The sequence below is a fragment of the Linepithema humile genome, chromosome 7, assembly GCF_040581485.1.
Source record: "Linepithema humile isolate Giens D197 chromosome 7, Lhum_UNIL_v1.0, whole genome shotgun sequence".
Lineage (NCBI taxonomy): Eukaryota > Metazoa > Arthropoda > Insecta > Hymenoptera > Formicidae > Linepithema > Linepithema humile.
In genome coordinates this window covers 11,355,962-11,375,908 of record NC_090134.1, presented here as the reverse complement: position 1 = coordinate 11,375,908, position 19,947 = coordinate 11,355,962, and the positions used below count along the sequence as shown (strand labels likewise).

Genomic DNA, 19,947 nt, shown 5'->3' with positions numbered 1-19,947 from the left:
ATACATTATATGGCTGTGTTCCGTAATTTAGTGCCAGTACTGAAAATCTATAATACATAACGTGAACTGTAGATCTTCGAAGTACTGGCAGTGGATTACGGAATGCAACTTATATATAAACATTTCATTGATTTAATAAAATTGTAAACAGAAATGGGCCAGAAAAATTCAATAGAATAAAAACATGTAAAAATCTTGAACGTCATTGTTATTACTAAAAAAATATATATTTTGAAAAAATAAATGTAGCAGAAAACATTTTATATATATTTATATTTTTTTTTATTTACAGTACATTTTTTATATTTACAATACAAAAATGGAAATAATATCTGGAAAAAGAAAAGGTAGTTATTTGTATATATATGAAGGATATACGTACAATATTGATAAAAGATGTAATAACATATACCGTTGCGCAGAAAGACGTACTGCGCTATGTAGTGGCTTATTAATAAAAGCAGAAGAAAAATATGTTATTAAAAATGAACATAATCATCCAAGGGAGCCTTACATAGTTGATATCTTAAATCTTAAACAAGAAATGATTCAAATGTGTAAAGAAATCACTATAACAAACAAAGAAATATTTGATACTGTTTCTCGAAAAAATCCAAAAGCTGCAGCTTTTATTTCATATAATGCTATGAGAAATCAGTTATCAAAAGAAAAAATCAAAATGCGTCCTTCATTACCTTCGAATGTGTATGAACTTGACAATTTGCTTCAAGGTTATGAACCTACAAAAAATATTTATAAAGGCTGTGTTATATCTGAAGATAACAAATATTCCTACATATTTACCACTGATAAGCTTCTAAAAATATTAGAGAAATGTTCTGAAGTTTTTATTGATGGTACATTTTCTGTAAGTATTAATCACTAGCATTTTATATTTGTGATTAAAGAGTATTACTTTTTTGGAATATTATTTGTAGATAATTATAATTGAAATATTGTTATAATCATATATAAATATATATTATTTTAGGTTGTACCTAGAGCACCAAACTTTGCACAACTATTTTCAATACATGTGCGGTACATGGATAAGGTATTTTGATTTTGATGACAAATGATTATTAATTCCATATACTTTTATTTCATATATACTCTTTTAAAAATGTTTTCTCATTTTCTTTTTAGGGTATTGCAGTAGTATTTATTTTGTGTGAAGCCAGAACACAATTAGTTTACAAATCCATATGGAAAGAAATTATAAAACTGGCACCTGGTCTACAATGTAATTTGCGTTTCATAATGATGGATTATGAAAAAGCATCGATGAACGCTGTCCATGAACAATTTCCCCATGCATCTCTACGAGGCTGTTGGTTTCATTACTGTCAAGTATGTCAAATATTTATTATTAACAAAACTATCAGGTGAGATTACTTATATTATTTATTTCTAATATTTATATAGTATTTTATAAATATAGTCATTTATATATGTAAAAAAATTGCAAAAAATAGTTATATATATTAATAAATTATTTAAAAAACATTTAAACACTTATGAAATATATTATTATATATTTTATTATTTACATTTTATTAATTATATATTTTATGTTTACTTTGGTAGGCTGTTCTAAAAAAGTGGAAACGATTAGGACTTTTAAAAGCACCACGTAAAATAGTATCCATGGCAATGACATTAGCATTAACACCATCAGAAATGTTTGCAGAAGGCTTAAACCTCATGCAGACAATTGCGGATAAAGAATCTGATAATTACCCTAATATATTGCTCTTTATGAAATATATGAGAAATACATGGCTTCCAATATCGAAAAAAACAAGTGTATATGGATGCCCAATTAGGACTAATAATCTTGTGGAATCGTTCCATAGTATTATGTTGAAAAAAATGCATACGGTTCATCCAAATTTTTGGACATTTTTAGGTATAATTTTATGTAGTATTTTAAAACATATACGAAAAATTATATTTATAAAAATCTTTTATAAAATTTGATATTCTTTCTTTAAGCTTATTGCTATACAATATAAAACTGGAGAACTTTATTTTTGTTTAGTTAATGATTTAGAAATTAATTATAAAAATGTAAAAAAAAATTTTAAATTAATTTTTTAAACAATAAAATAAAAATTTCTTTATGTAACGTCATATGCATTGAAATAATTTTTATGTGTATTAACAAAATAATTTATTTTTGCAGATAATCTTTCTAAATTAATTATGGATCAAGAAATTAATTATAATCGTTTAGTAAATGGTCTACAATTAACAAGGGATCGTAATTCATTTAACGAGTATAAAAACAAAAAAATTGAAAAAGCGCAATATTATTTATCCCGTGGTATCTATTCATTGGAAGAATTTTTGCAGTTATTTAGTAAGGAAAATTTACGTAAACAACATAAAATAGCATTATTGATAGGTAAGTGTTTACAAATATAATTATTATTTTTTTTGTATATTTTATTATATATTATGACGTTATTGTTAAAATACACATTTTGTTATTTTTTATGTACAATTTCTTTAAAAATGTTATACATACAAATTGAATGCAAAATGTAGATTTTAAATTTAAAATATTGTTATGTCATTATTTACAAGATATTTCATAACTGATAATACAAAAAATTTGAAAAGGTAATTCTTCATAAAGAAAAAAATATATAAAAATGTATAAATAATTCTTTTTTTATGTAAGGCTTTGCTTTTAAGAAAAGTGACTGACATTTTTTTTTAAATTAATTCAAATTTTAATTATTGCATATCTCTCTCTCTCTCTCTCTCTCTCTCTCTCTCTCTCTCTCTCTCTCTCTCTCTCTCTCTCTCTCTCAACTTAAAAAAATAACCCATTAAATCGATGTTTTACTGATGTCGAACTCATCGACATTATATGTTTTTTATGTTGACTCGACATCAATTATTCGAGTTCTTGCTGAAAATGATCTTTAATTAATGTAATGTGTCACCTATATAATTCGTCTTCACACAGTGATGGTTAATACATAAATATAAAAAAGTATAACGTTTAATTTTGTAAAATTTAAAATAATTCACTAAAGAAATTGTACATAAAACAAACTTTAATATATTATATAAACTTAAATTTTTAGTATGTAAAAAATTATTTTATATCCACAAAGTAAATTCCATCGAAATAAATTTGATAATATATGGTATAAGATTGTAAGAAAATTATATTAAATTACATTAGGTTCTTCTAATTTGAAAAAAGTATATCATCCCCAAATTTTCCAATTTTTTTTCAAAATTAATTTCTTCAAGAACAAAGTTCTGGATAAAAACAATTGTGTTTTCAATTATTTTTATAGAATTATTACCTTCTTGGTTGTACTATTATTTCTTTGTACTATTTCATTGTTTGTTTGTTCTACAATAATTTATATATATTAATTATGTTGAATTTTTTAGATGATGATAATGAAATAGAGATTTGTGCTGACTTATATAAAGAAGGAGATGTCGATGAGTTAACATCAGCTAATTTTGTAATAATTTTTCAAACATTGGCCGATAACATATTTAAAAATAGAAAGTTTATTTCAAAATAGTTCTGTTAAATAATTTGTTATATACAAGTTTTTTTTAATACCATTTGCTTTCAGCTTTAACTATATACAGGAGGTAAACAAAAAAATGGAAACACTTGTGACAAATACAATTTTCTTGTTTAGAACTGGAAATATAATATATTTTTAAAAACCACTAATAATACGTTACAGTTAAAACTTGAAGTTTCAAATTTAAAAAAAATTGTTTTTCTATGATAATTTTTTGGCGAATATTAACATTATTTTTTTAAAAATGCAGGTTTAGTTTCAAAGTTGTGTGACACGGTTGCAAAAAATCGTAGGAATATTGAAAAAAACGCGCGTTTTGTAGGAAAAATATTGTAGTTTATGATACTTGTTAAATTATTCGAGAAAAAAATTTTTTTTTATGTAACTGCAGAGTGTTGAAAATAGACAAAAAAAATAGAAATACCTAGGAAATACCTAGGAAAAATATACTTTTCTATATTAATATGGAGTTGGGTTACTCTTTGTCTGCAATGCAGCCTGTATCTTTCTTAGAATTTATTCAATAAAGAAAATATATTAATAAAGAAAACTATATATTTTATCAGTGTTTTTATTTTGTCGTCTATTTTCTGCACTTTTGAGTGCAATTCTGCAGCTCAATAAAAATTTTTTTTAAGTAAAAGTTTAACACAAATACTATAACAACATATTACAAAACGCTTTTTTTATAAATTTTCTGTTTTTTGGCTGAATACACGACTTTGAAACTAAACCTGATATTAAGATTTTTTAAAAATAATCTTGATATCTCGGTAAAAAATTTAAAAAACACTTTATAGCTTAAAGGTTCAAATTAAACCGGGGCAAATGAGAGCCGAACACGGATGATAGTGCGTTGAGCTTCGTAGAAAATTAATTTTTGTATGAAACTGAATGCTGTGCACAAGACACAAATTTTCTTGATACATCAAGTTTTTAAAACAATTTCACTTCGATAACTTTTTATCTAGTCTACAAGTCTTTAAGAGGGTACGGAAGATCTATTAAAATATTGTATTTTGGATTTTATTTGCCTTGGTTAAATTTATATATATATATATATTTGTGACTTTTACCTTAGAGCTTTGTTATTTCTAAATTTGCTTGAAGTTTCAATTTTAACATACTATAGAAACCATACGGTCTATATATATTTTTAAAACTGTGGCAAAAAGAAATTTTGCTACTTAATTTCGTAAAGAACACACACACACGCGCGCGCATGCACAGAGGAAGTAATATATATATTTATTTTTAGTTTCAAATGCTGATGTTGAAAATATGGATCAAACTATTGATTATTTACATAATACTACTTTTGAAAATAATTCAAATGAACCTGAAGGTAATATATAAAGTTTTTATCTTATTCATATTTTAAATAAAAGTTGTTAAATAAAAAGTTTTTTATAACATATTTATAATTTTATTTTTTAGTTATGATTACTATTCAAGATCAAAATACTTATCCATGTATAAAGAATACGGGATGTAATAATAATTTATATACTTTATATACTATATTTATATACTTTTTATAGATAAAGAAATAAAATTAGACATTTAAATTTACATACATTAAAAGCACTTAATATTACATACGTGATTCTAATAAAATTTAAATGTTCAATTAAGTAGTATAGCAATGATGATTCTAACTCATGGATCTGAGGGGGTGCGCGGGTGAAGAGGGGAAGAGGGGTATCGGATAACAGTGGAGGGGGTAATAACGTCATCGTTTTTGGAGGAGAGGGGGTAAATGTGGAGTGGTAGGGGTATCAGATTACAATAATTCCCGGAAGATAAGGATTGTTAATACAAATTGTAGACATCGCGAGATAAGGATTCCCGGAAAAGATAAGGATTGTTTATTGGAAAGAGAACTGTTTATTGGTGCAGGTTTTTTTTTCTACACATCAAAGTAGAGCGCCATGTTGTCAGAATCATTATGTTTATAGTATGCAGGTTCGTGCAAATTTACGGATTGCGTCATCGCTGTATTTTAGAACAAAGAGGCAGCATTTGAGCGCCGTTTCTTAGAGGGTGTGATAATGATTGTTAATACAAATTGTAGACATCGCGAGATAAGGATTCCCAGAAAAGATAAGGATTGTTAATACAAATATGAGCCATCGATATTTTTAATCAATTTTGTATGCAATAAGCGGGTATATAAAGCAAGTAAAAAAGAATAGGAACCATCAGTCGTTCGAAATCATTGAGAAAATCACTAGTTCGCTGTGACGTTTACTAGCAACGATGTTTTGCACCATGTCAACCGTGAATAATCAGATCAACGAACAGCAGAGTGCGAAGAAGCTGCAATTACCCAACGAGTATGTCGTTTCTTTAGCTACATCTTTAAACTTAATTGTTATACTTTTAAACTAACAATTTATTTTTTCACAGAAAACAAAAAAGTAATATGTCAAAGATGGAAAAAGAATCATCTAGGATCTTGGTTAGAAGATACCCGTTGACAAAAACCAGTTACAAATATCTCGACATCGGAATCAACGTCTCAACGCCGAGCCGTGTGGAAATCGCTCTCGGTGACAACCATGGCAAGGAGCTACGTCTATCATACGACGTATGGAAAGAACTCATGAATCAACGGAGCATCATCGCCAGCTTCTTTAAGAATGATGCGGACGAAGCACCGTCTCCGACTGTTGGACACTGCACGTTAAGTTTTGGAAAAATGAACAACCTAAAAGTAATGCGCCTGGCAACATCAGCATTATGTTTAATCATGTCAAACCGAACCGTGTGTAACATGTTTGCACTTGAATATTGCGTAGACTGTATCAATCATTCGTTGAACAACATCACCGGTACAGTTGATGTCAAGTTCGCACACTTTTCAGAAATCGCGAGGAATGCGAAGGACCCCGATCACGTGGCGATTCGCAAAAGCGATTTATTCGATAAGAATAATATAATTGATTGTGAACTGGTGACTCAGGTCTTTGCGGAGTTGTAACAATACATATTAATAAATATTATTTCAACTGTAATTAAAATTTTTTATTATTTTTCCGTGCCATCTTATCCGCTATACCGACTTATCCTACAACGCGCGCATCAAAGTAGAGCGCCTGTTTAAATTGCGTCATCATGTTTGGAGGAGAGGGGGTAAATTCGGAGTGGTGGGGATATCATATTACAATAATTCCCGGAAGAGAAAAGATAAGGATTGTTTATACAAATTGTAGACAGCGCCATGTTGTCGGAATGCATCATCGTTATGCTTATAGTTGGTGTCGTGTGCAACAAACGAGTATATATAAAGTGAGTGAGAAAAAAAACGACTAATCACAGTTGTTCAAAATGGAGAAGGAGCGCGATCTTACCGTACGAGCAGCGAATATCAAAACGACGGGAAAGTTCCTTCCATGGGACTACGAGTGCAACGAGTACCTCGATTCTCTCAAAGAACAATGTCGCAAGAGGCAACGCACCGGAGTAGTCAACTCTCTGGTGGCACAAATTGTGCGTCTGGAGGGTGTGAGGGACGCTCTACACGAGCGTTTCGTGCCCGTCGGTGCCGGATACGGTGGATACGAGAAGAAGGGCTACACGTGGAAGGAGATCGAGACGGCGTTTAGGAACCGTGTGCTGACCGGTGCGATTATCAATCAAAACTATATAGATCCTCGTAAATTTTTTGAAAATGTAAAAAATACGGTTATCGAGCGGATCCAGGGCGTCATGGCGGAACACAACAGCGTCAAGATTAACACCGCGTTCAACGGGGAATTCGTCGCGGGCGACAAGACTGCCGTGAAGACCATCGCCACCAAAAATTGCGAGTTGTTTCCCACATCCGATCTCAACGAGTGGTACACGCGGCACGTGGAGGATGATATTCTGGCGGCTCTGGAGGAGTTTCAGGAACGCGATAGCGGATGGGCGTTGTCGCGTATCCTGAATCTCACCGTCAATGTGAACAAGTTCAATCCTCTACACGCGGGATGCCACATCGAGTTACCGTGGCAAATTATGCTAAAAAGGGCGGTGGTCAATGTTAAATCAAACGATAATGCGTGCTTTGCGTGGGCGGTGGTAGCAGCCTTGTATCCTGCGAAAAAAAATTTAGACAGAACAATCGAATACCCACATTACTCGACGGTGCTCAACCTGTGCGATATCGAGTTCCCCATGACGCTTCCGCAAATAACAAAATTTGAGAAACTCAACACCATCTCCATCAACGTCTTCACCACCGAAGACTCAAAAATCGTCCCTCTGCGGCTCGCCGATGACAAAAAGGAGAAGCACGTCAACCTGCTCTACGTGTGTAAAAACAACGATGCACACTTTGTGTGCATCAAAAACTTGTCGCGGTTGGTGAGCTCACAACTGAGCAAGCACGCAAATAAAAAGTACATTTGCGATCGGTAAGTAAAAAGATGCGTATAAAATAAATCAATATTCTTTTTTTTTATAGTTTTAATCAAATAAATTATTACAGGTATCTACACTACTTTTATACACGGGAGAAGTTGTCAGTCCACAGCGTCGACTGCGGGAAAATGAACGACTGCGCCGTCGTTCTCCCCAGCGAGGACAAGTGGCTGACGTTCTGGAATTACAATCGGAAGGAGCGGGTTCCGTTTGTAGTGTACGCCGATCTCGAGAAAAAGGAGGATCAGGATGGTACTACTTACGCCTACCAACATCACAGAGCCTTTAGCATAGGATATTATGTAAGTTGCGCTTACGATAATTTACTCTCTAGTTTTAAGTTATATCGCGGTGAGGATTGCACAGCGTGGTTCGTCAACGAACTGCACGATTTGACGCACCGCGTGAAAGCGATCCGCACCACCGTCGTCCCCATGGCGGATCTTACGCGGGAGGAATCGGAGGAATTCCGTAGCGCCGTAACGTGTCACGTGTGCGAGAAACCCTTAACAGCGTATGACACGCGGGTGCGCGATCATTGTCATCTGACCGGGCGTTACCGCGGTGCCGCGCACTCGTCGTGCAATCTAAATTACATAGACTCCGACGTTATCCCGGTGATATTTCACAATTTATCCGGTTACGACGCGCATTTTATAATCAAAGACGTTGCCAATGCTTTCGAAGGCTACGTCGAATTGTTACCGCTGACGAAAGAACGTTACATTTCATTTACAAAAAATGTTAAAGATACCGAGAATCAAAATTCCAAAATTTGCATCAAATTACGATTCATCGATTCGATCAGATTTCTCAGTACGAGTCTCGACAAATTGGCATCTTATTTAACTGTAGATGAATTAAAATTTCACAATCGGAATTCAAACATTTATCCGCGGAAAATTTCAATCTGCTTACTCGGAAAGGCGTGTTTCCCTACGAGTACGTCGACAGCGTCGACAAGCTCCGGGACACAAACCTACCATCGCGCGAATCGTTTTACAGCTCGCTCACCGGAGAAACGGTATCCGAGAGCAATTACGCGCACGCGACAAACGTCTGGCAAACTTTTTCGATCGAAGATCTAGGTCAATACAGCGATTTGTATTTGAAAACAGACGTTCTTTTGTTGGCGGATATTTTCGAAAATTTCCGAAACATGTGTATTAAAAGTTACGGTTTAGATCCCGCTCATTACTACACTCTACCGGGATACACGTGGGACGCTATGATGAAGTACACGCGTGTAAAATTCGAGTTGCTCACGGACATCGATATGGTACTGTTTGTCGAGCGCGGTATACGCGGCGGTCTCAGCCAATGCTCCAACCGATACGCCGCCGCCAACAACAAATACATGCCATCCTACGACCCATCGGAACCGTCATCGTATTTAATGTACTTTGATGTAAACAACTTGTACGGCTGGGCAATGTGTCAACCGTTGCCCTACGCCAAATTTCGATGGGTCGATGATGTCGAAAACTTTAACGTAATGTCCGTTGCATCCGATTCGGCTACCGGTTATGTGCTGGAAGTCGATCTCGAGTATCCGGTGAATCTTCACGACGCGCACGCCGACCTGCCGTTCTGCCCGACGCGCGATAAGCCGCCCGGCAAGCGGGAGCTCAAGTTACTCGCAACGCTGTACGATAAGCAGCGTTATGTCATTCACTACCGTAATCTACAGCAATGCGTGCGACATGGTCTGCGAATTGCAAAGATTCACCGCGTACTGCAATTCGCGCAATCTCCATGGCTCCGCAGATACATAGAACTGAATACACAATTTTGGACACGAGCAAAAAATGATTTCGAAAAAAATTTGTACAAATTGATGAACAACGCGGTTTTTGGCAAAACCATGGAGAATGTGCGAAATCACACGGATGTACGGCTTTTTACACAGTGGGAGGGTCGGTACGGAGCGGAGGCTATGATCGCCAGACCAAATTTCCACAGCCGAAGCGTGTTCTCGAAGGATCTGATGGCCGTAGAGTTGCGAAAACTCGAAGTGAAATTTGACAAGCCGATCTACGTGGGTATGTGCATCCTCGACATACCCAAGACCTGCTTGTACGAGTTTCACTACGAGTACATGGCGCCTCTCTACCGCGACAATTGCAAAATTATGTATACCGATACCGACAGTCTGATATACTTTCTGCACTGCGAGGACGCGTATCGGGATATGAAACGCGATATATCCAAATTCGACACGAGCGACTACTCCGAGGACAACGCTTACGGTATGCCGCGCGCCAACAAGAAAGTACCCGATCTGATGAAAGACGAGAATAACGGCGCGATCATGACGGAATTTGTCGGACTGAGAGCGAAGATGTACGCGCTGAGAATCACAGGCCAAAAAGACACCAAAAAGGTTAAAGGTGTAAAAAAGAGTGTAGTCGCTAGAACGATAACGTTCGACGATTACACTCGGTGCCTCAACGCCGAAATCGAGCTGACGCGGCGTCAATCGTGCATCCGCTCAAAGATGCACGAAGTGTACACCGTGTCGGAGTCAAAGCTCGCTCTCAGTCCGTACGACGATAAGCGGCACGTCGTATCCGGTTCCACCGACACTCTACCATGGGGACATCGCAAGATACAATTGTAAATAATGTGTAGTAATTTATATAGTTTAATATTTTATGTATTATTATCATTGTTAGTTTTAAATGTATATATTGTAACATATTGTAGTAGTAGTAATAAAGAACACCTTTGTATATAAATGTATAATAGTTTATTATAATACAGTGTAAAATATACATAGTTTATTACAATACATCGTCTTTATTTATCCAAGAATTATGCGAATTGTCGAATCCCAACCACTTTACAAACACCTTATCGTCCTTTCGGCGCAACACCTTCTCCACGAGATAAACGTCGGGTTGTGCGGTCTTGAGCAATTCGTACTCGTAAAAGCCTCCCGCGACCGGATCTCCGCGATAATCTTTAATCAGATACGTCACAGGATTGGTACGTTGCACCGTGGCGATCTTAAACACCTCCGTCGACCAATTCGGTGCGAATTTGTATGCTTCTCCCCTTAGAAGTCACGAGTCCTAACGTACGAATAATTTTTATTCCCTCTCGACCCAGCAAGGTCCGATTGGCTCCGGAGTCCACGAGGGCCGAAAGTGTATAATTATCTATACGGATCGTAAAGTATCGCAGGGGCGGCAATTCGTTTCGCTCGAACGTAACGTAGGAATGTAATAGTGTTTCGGTATCTGTCAATCTAGTTCGGGTCTCTCCCTGTGGATCTGGAGTCGTAGGGACCCTACCTACTGGCTCCGGTCCGCGTTTCCCGCACACGTAGGGCAGTTTCTTACGGTAACATTTGGTTTGCCACACCGGTAACAATACATGCGGCGCTGCTCGGTACATTCGCGTGCGCAATGTCCGAGTTTAGTGCAGTTCCAGCATTTAACATTGCTGGCCGCAGCGGTAGCGGAAACGGTAACTTTAGTTGACGAGTCGGAAGCGGTATCGGTAGAGGTATCTTTATCGGTATCAGCCTTTGCCTTATTCGCGGTTTTGGCCTTCTTTTTCTTCTCCTTTTTAGTGGAGGCAGCGGTAGCAACGGTAACAGGGTTCTTCGGTTTTCCTTTCGGAGCGCGGTACGCTAAGTCCGGGAAAATAGATTGTTCCGGCGGTAACGGGGGTCGGTAATTTTGTTCCGCGAGGTAGCTTCTTTCTACGCGGCTCGCTAGATATTCCAAGGTGGAAAAATCTCCAAATTCTTGCCGGCGGATCGCGATTTGCAAACGCGGTAGCATATTGCGGTGCGCGAAATTAAGCTGTTCCGCTAAGGGCCAGGGGGGCGTCATTCTATTTAATAACGCGCGTAAGCACGTCAGGTAATCGGCAGCTGTCTCGTGCTCCCCCTGGGTACGCCTGAAAATTTCGTCACGCAGCGCGTACTGAAAATCGGGATCCCCGAATCGCGCTCTCCATCCGGCCTCAAAATCATCCCAATTTCGCCAATTTGCGCTCTCTAACCTCACCCAATAAAGCGCCATGTCCGATAAGAACAGCGGTAAACACTTAAATAAATTCGAATCCGATATCGGCACGATCGCACGAGCTTCTTTTATCCTTAACAGGAATGCTTCCGCGTCGCTACCCCGCTTTCCCGAAAACTGTAGGTTCCACTTACGCATTAGATTGTATGCCTCCGCAGTGGACGCGCGTGAAGGACGCGGTTCGTAGATTTGCGGGGGAACCTCCGGAATTTTCGGGGGACGCGTAGGATACGCTCCTCCCACCGCGGCATCTTCCTTTTCCCCCCCAAATGTGAAACGGGGGTGTCCCGGGTAACTTGGGTCTTCCCTTCGGGGGGTGGATTCACCCGACATCGCGCCCTTGTCAAGTGACATCGCGGCGTCCTCAGCCGGGCTAAGTGCCGGAGACGGGGGAGACTTTTCCTGCTGAGCGTTCTCGTACCGCGTAAGTCGCGCTCGTAAAACCGGCAAAATTCCCTGAATACTTAATCCCCTATCCGATAAGTGTTGTCGCGCTTGTTCGATAGTCAGTTCGTAAATCCACTGATGAGGATTACTATCCTTCCTCATGTGGAGAAAGAAAAATTATCCGGTACTATTCCCTAAACCCACTTGAATATTCGTAAAAAAAAAAAAAAAACGTAGTCAAGACGCAAAACAACTCTCAAAAAAAATTATAATCTCAGTAAGGAACGGTACGAACGAGAAAGAAAGACGAGAAAGAAAAAAAAACGACGCTAAATTGATTCGTACTAACCAAAAGTACTTAGTTACCGAACGAGAATTCGCCACAATAGAACGCAATACCGGAAAACGCACACGCAAAAACAACAAAAGAAGAAACCAACGATATATGATAGAAGAAAAGAACGAAAAAGAAAAGAAAGAAAAGAAAAAAAATAATTAACGCCACTAACAAGACGAGAGGAAATCGAAGATACGAAAGAACACCAAAAATAGAAAGTAAGCTTAATTTATTACTCTCAACTGACTCACGAGACGATAATCGCCGACAAACGAAAAGGGACACGGAAAGAGAAAAGAAATCACGCCGAGAGCCGATTCTCGACGGCGTATTCACAAATCTCCACGAAATTTCAATAAGTCTCCCGAAAGGAAAAAAAAATTAAGGATAATAATAATGCCGCTACTCTTGCGCGATCTTACTGCAATTAAGCTTCACGTATGTTTCCTTCGTTATTCGTACGCGAGAAAGCATAAAAGAGAAAAGGACATACAGAGAAAAGGAACGAGAAAAAGAAATGAAAAGGAAATTAATAACGGTAGCTTAATCCAAAAAAAAAAAAAAAAAACACGAAAGTGACCGTATGCTCGAGTAACCGACACGAGAAAAAAAAAAAAAAATTATAAACACAATTGATACGGTAACGAATAAATACGAGAAACAAACAATTTCAAACGACACGAAAACTGTACGTTTTAACGACTTTGATACGCCAAATCAGCCAAATTCAATGCGAGTCCGTTAAACCCACAATCGAAATTTTCATCATGTGGCGATATCAATATAATAACGGTAACGATATTTTCAATCCGACCTCCGTCAGGCAATCTATTGCTTAAAAAAAAATATTATTCGGTATGACTCGAGAGAAAGAAGAGGAAAAAAAAACTTTTTACAAACAGAGAAAAGAAAGTTAGCAGGCTAAGGTTGCTGTCATATAATTTCAAGATTAATATATCGGAAACGAAGCGTTAATTACTAGCGTTATCGTGAAAAGAAAGAAAAAGGAAAAAGATGAAAGAAAGAAAGACGTTTTCAGTTGCGGAATACGGAACGCAATAATCAATCCACGAATGTTAACGAAAAAGAAAGAAATAACGAGAACGGGCAAAAAGGAAATAATTGATTTTGAAAAGACAATAATTATGCACTTAAAAAAACGAAACGAAAAGAAGGGAAGGTAAAAGAAAAAAAAAAAGGTAATTATGACGTGATCACGCAAAGCTGAATTAACTAATTCCTTAAGTAATAAAAATCAAAAGAATACGTTGAGACGGAAGTTTAAACGCAACGAATATAAACACGGCCTTAGGCTGATATTACATGTGTCGTACGACAAGCTTGTCGGACGTTCCGATTGGCTGCATAAAATCCAAGTGGAGGACTTCCGTCGGACAGTTACGAAATTTTTGTCGGAAAAATGTTGGACTAGAATGAACATTTTACGACAGTCGTAACAATCCTAACCTATGTGTACAAATTGAAAATGTGACCGGTGCAGACTATATAAAAATATTCTAAAATTTCCTTAAAAAATGGAAGTAAGAGATAATGTAAGTACATCATATTTTTGATTTATAAAAATAATAATTATTATTATTTGATATGTAAATGTATGAAATACTAAACCAAACAGTATGATATAATAATAAAATAATAAAGTTAACAAATAATATAATATAATAATACATAATAATTATTTATAGTTGGATATTCCACGAAAATGTATTACTTGTAAAAATCTAATTGACCAAGGGAATGTAGACAAACATGCCTGTTTTTCTAATTATCAATTTATTTGTGTGGATGAAAATGGATATTTATGTCCACAACTTGGTAAATAAAACTGTTATTACTTAATAAGAATATTTTAAACATTATTTACAAATTTAATTATTTATAAATAAATTTATTATATGATGCAGAAGATGGAACCATTATATATCCTGAGCCAGTATCATCTTTTACTGCAGCTGTATGCGGTAAATATTTCATATGTAATATTACTGAGGAAAAATAATATAATTTGTAATAATGTATATGTGTGTATGTGTAATATTACTGCTACTTAAAATTATAAAAATATTTATGTTACAGAAGACATTGAGGAGCTTTTGATATCAAGTGTAAAAAAAAGAAGAGAATTATGGGATCACACATTGCCAATTACAAAAAGATCTCGAGATGTCATTGCTACGCACTGGCAAGAAATCTCAAAAGAATTAAACGGTAAGTATTGCGCGTATTATCTGTTAATCATTATTTATTTCTTTTGCACAAGTGTTTTTTATTTATTTTATAGGAATTCTAACGCCAGATGCTGCTTGCAAAAAATGGCGATATCTTAAAGATTCATATGCGCGAATCCGTAATGATATAATAAAGAAAAAGAGTGGTTCAGCTGCAAGTAAACCTATTAAATGGAAATGGTATGAATATATGAAATTTTTACACGATACGCAGGATTCTCAGAGGTTAGTATATTCAAATATTGTTTGCGCAGAAATAATTATTAGCATTCTTTTAAAAAAAAAGTTGATAAATATAATTTATCGACAAAGTGTTTTTGTTTTCTTATATTAATTTTTATTAATTTTTTTTTCTTAAAAAAATAAAATTATATATGTAAGGAAATATTTTTAATATTTTTTATTATATTTTTATATATAAATTTTACTTTGATGTTTCAGGACTGTTACTAACATTCCAAGTAAAAGTAGCGCATCAACAAGTGAAGTTTCAGAATTTGAAGAAGATGCTGTGCTGCACATGCAAAAACGACGAAAGAGATCGAATAATAGTGAAATGCTGGAAACCTTATCAAGCATCATGAGAGAACCAATAAAAATAGATTTAACATCACTACCAGAAAAAACAGTATCTGAACGTGCACCTGAATCTGTGCAATCACAAGACAATATAAGTAATATAATAATTGTAATAGGAAATTTATTACGTGATTTTCCAGATAATGAAGGGTTTTCTTTTGCATTACAATTATTACAATTAACTGCTGAGAAAAAAAATCAATTAAGTAAAACAGTATAAAGTTCATGCTGTGTTTCTTTTTATGCAATTATGTTATTGATATGCAAAATTTTTCTAAGATAAACTCCTATGTTGTATTGTATATGAATATTTTATATTCATTAGAAATTAATATTTTCTTCTTTGTTTTATAATTAATGTGATAAAATATTAAGTTTTAAATATTCTTCAATTAATTATGAGTTATTTTTTATTATTAATATCTAAAAATATTCTCAGTTTTTTGTTTAAGTAAAAATAATTTATTTTTTTTGTTGATTTGGAGAATATTTATACCATGAGGAGAGAAAAAGACTATTTTTATGACGTTATCATACTTATAAAATAAAAAATGTTTGTTGTATCAGTACATATTTAAGAATTTAAGAAATAAAAAAAGGAAATGATATGTGTCAATAAAAATATATTTTATTTCAATATGTGTACTTTTTCTAAAGTATCTTAATCTCTTTAATCTTAAGTTAGTACTTCACAGTATTCTTAAAAATGACAAATTGGAAAATATATTAACAATTACATTAACTTATTAAACAAACGTTTCTTGCCATGAAATAGCACCTTCATTATTGAAATAATCCATAAAAATGCTTCGTATTTGAGATGCTTCCCGCGTATGAGTATTGCTGCCAACATTGCTTAAATCTCTAAATGCTGTAGTTTCAATTTCGGACAAAGTTGGATCATTTGTAATTTCAGAATAACAATTAATATCCTCAGCATTTTGATGAAGAAAATTGTGCAAAACTATTGTTGCTTTTATTATATTTCTTGCCGTTTCTATCGATGTGTTGATAGGTCGTTTATATATTCTCCATTGAGAAGAAAGAATTCCAAACGCGCATTCTACCATACGGCGCGCTCTGCTGAGTCTGTAATTAAATATACGTTTTTCCTTCGTTAAACCTCCTTTTCCAGGAAACGGCCGCATCGTATACGTAGTTAATTGGAAAGCTTCATCAGCCACCAATACATATGGCAAAACAGGTCCCTCAAATACACGATCTGGAGGTGGTATATTCATTTTATCTGCTGCAAACGCTTCACCTATATCAGATCTTGACCATATGCCTCCATCACTTTGACGTCCAGCCGCTCCAATATCAGTTAATATAAACTTATAATTACTATCACAAACAGCCATTAACACTATGCTGTGCGAATTTTTATAGTTATAATATGTTGACCCAGAGTTAGGTGAAGCCTAAAATTATGTTTTTTTGATTAAAATGTTCTAAAAATAAATAACTAAAAAACATATAAAACTTAAGAAAAATGTAATGTGTTACCTGTATGACTACGTGCTTTCCATCTACAGCACCTATACAATGTGGAAAATTACATTTTATTTCAAAATTTTTCGCAATTTCTTTCTATTCTTCACATGTAGGTACTTTAAGAACTATGGATACTAAAGTTGTCCATAATGCATTACATGTTTCTGCAATTATATCTGATATTGTAGATTGATGGATATAATATTGATATTGTAATGACATCATTGAATCTGCAGATGCTAAGTATCTAAATAAGTAATTGCACAATCAACATTACAAGTAAACAATCAATATGTAATTATCTTTATTTGTTGTTAATATTTTATATTTATATATTAATAAATTATATAATAAACAGAGTCCGGATTTCGGTGCCGTTTTCTCCACTACGACAGCCACGCGCCGCGAAATGCAGGGCCGACCACGCCGGTAGCGGTGTAGCGGACTAACGTAGCAAATGGGGCATTATTGCGTGGAGCAAAAAAAATACACATTGTAATAAATATTAAGTTTTGATAATAAATATTAATTTCTTTGCTCGCGGCGCGCGGCGCTCGGAGTGGGGAAAACGGCACCGAAATCCGAACTCTGATAATAAACTACTAATAGAGACTCAGATTTTATTTGCTAACAATTCATTTATTAAATGGGTACATTGTCCTTGTTCAATAACTGAAATTAGTAACAAATAAGATTCGGCTCAGGTTTTTTAGTGTTTATTATATAATTTATTAATTAATAACAAGAGCAGCTACACTTTATATTAAATAATTTTATATATTAATAAATTATTGATATAAAAGTACCTTAAGGGGGAACACCAGGGTGACGGCCGAAAAAAAAGGCTATTTTCGTGAATTTTTTTTTCATTATCTAATAGTTTGTTTAATTTATAAACTATATATGTTAAAAGTACATACTTATATTATGTTACAAAAAAAATTTCATAAAATAATATTCATATTTATAATAACTATGGTGATTGATGTGCACCTCGTCTGAAAAAACATGGGTGCACGGGCGCTCGTGCTGCATCTGAACGGGAGCTCTAAAATAAATTTTTTAAATTGTGATTTAAAGTATATGAACGTAGTTTTAGTTGCACGTACGGATTTTTTGATAAAATAATTTTTGACAAAATGGCACTGTTTAAAAAAAAAGTTTTCGATTTTTCAACAAAAATTCGTTACTTCTTTAATTGTTTTTCAAAAACTAATAATCCGATTGAAAAATCCGTACGTGCAACTGAAGACAATTTTGTTGTAAACATTCTGTCCAAATTTCAAGTTATTCGGATAAAAATTGGCCGAGATATGAGAGCGCCCAGTTACGAAAACGTGGTTTCGAGAAAAACGCGTTTAAAGTTTTACAACTAATTGGTTCATATAAAACGATAAAATTTTGTAACGAACCAAAGTGCGTCCAATCCGGGTGCATATGAAGTGCCTTCTGAAGCAATAGAACTCAAGCACGTAGACAACAAAAGAATACCGGTAAAACTCCCTACAGACAGATCAAGGGGACTGCCGAATCTTTTTAGGTAGCGCGCGGCCGGTTCTACTAGCGGCATCTGACCAAGTTCTACTCTATGACATATTTACTATAGTTCCGTTATGAATTTCACCATAATATTATAGGGACATATTTTTAAGACTCCAAACATCACAAAAATGCAAAAAAAAAAAAATCGATTTTTTGAAACCGTCACCGTGGTGTTCCCCCTTAATGTAAGCAGTAGACGTTGATCAGGTGATATTGGCTCTCGACAAAGTGTTTGCTTTTGTATTTTTGGTGCAATTAAAGTAAGTAATTCTTCAAATAATATTGCACTCATCCGACAATAGTTTACAAATAAGTTTGTATTTCTTAATAATGTTGGTAATGTTGTGTAGTAAGCTCCATAAGTCTCTCGTTCACAAAGAAAATTTGAAACCCAATATCTCTTCTTTTTATTTTTTCTTTTTTTATGAATTAATATTGTTGTAATGCATAACATTTTTTTTTGTATAATTGATGCTACTGAAAATTAAATGTAGCAAATTAATATAATTTATATCAATCATATTTCAATGTTAACGAATCTTTTAAATAGTTAACAAGCCAAAACAACACTATACATATTTATTTTTATTTACATAATAAATTATTATTATTATTATTATAATAAATTATAATTTATTATTATAATAAATTATAAATTATAATTTATTATTATAATAAATTATAAATTATAATTTATTATTATAATAAATTATTATTATTATTTACATAATAAATTTACATTACTTACTTATCTGCAGTCGCAATGAGCTAATTGACATATCAAAATGATCGCTCATCTCTATTCTTGATACTCGATATTTCGGTATTTATTTCTTGATATTTTTGTTTGCGAAATTATCACGAGGTGGGCAAATAAAATTATAATAAACGCGACATAAACACGATTAATTAAACTATACTTTATACATCATTACCAATCATTACATATGACACGAAATATAGATATATGTTAACGACAAGCTATATTACATATGTACGACAAAATTTCGTCGTACAGTTAGACGCATGCCCAGTATCAGCCAATCGGAACGTCCGACAAGCTTGTCGTACGACACATGTAATATCAGCCTTATACGTTGAGGCCTAAGAGAAGAGAAGTAACAAACAAAATCCAAAAAAAAAAGGTAATACATGAGCTATCGACAATAATCAAAAGAAAGCAGCTGAGATCAACGGTATCAAATAATAAACAAGTTCGTCAAGCGGTCATAATAACGATTCTCTTATCAAACAATATTATACGAATGATTCGTTATAACGGAAATTTACGAGATTAACGAAAAGATCTCGAAAATCAAGCCTCGCGTATAATTAATATCGGAAAGATA

The 19,947-nt window shown here is 34.2% G+C and overlaps 3 protein-coding genes across 3 annotated transcripts; all 3 read left to right on the top strand.

Annotated features, from left to right (window-relative positions):
* The first annotated feature begins 304 nt into the window (after window positions 1-304).
* Window positions 305-5,902, top strand: LOC137001171 (uncharacterized). Its single transcript, XM_067359533.1, has 5 exons — window positions 305-868; window positions 992-1,054; window positions 1,147-1,350; window positions 1,588-1,909; window positions 2,186-5,902. The coding sequence occupies exons 1-5, from the start codon at window positions 320-322 to the stop codon at window positions 2,425-2,427; spliced, it is 1,380 nt and encodes a 459-aa protein (XP_067215634.1). The 5' UTR covers window positions 305-319; the 3' UTR covers window positions 2,428-5,902.
* Window positions 5,903-6,104: 202 nt separating this feature from the next.
* Window positions 6,105-9,061, top strand: LOC137001176 (uncharacterized). Its single transcript, XM_067359542.1, has 2 exons — window positions 6,105-7,966; window positions 8,086-9,061. Exons 1-2 carry the CDS (start codon window positions 6,897-6,899, stop codon window positions 9,059-9,061), a joined length of 2,046 nt encoding a protein of 681 aa, XP_067215643.1. The 5' UTR covers window positions 6,105-6,896.
* Window positions 9,062-14,269: 5,208 nt separating this feature from the next.
* On the top strand, window positions 14,270-19,157 carry LOC105673474 (uncharacterized). The gene is made up of 6 exons (XM_067358999.1): window positions 14,270-14,287; window positions 14,441-14,570; window positions 14,660-14,716; window positions 14,832-14,963; window positions 15,037-15,208; window positions 15,425-19,157. The coding sequence occupies exons 1-6, from the start codon at window positions 14,270-14,272 to the stop codon at window positions 15,780-15,782; spliced, it is 867 nt and encodes a 288-aa protein (XP_067215100.1). The 3' UTR covers window positions 15,783-19,157.
* Window positions 19,158-19,947: the final 790 nt, after the last annotated feature.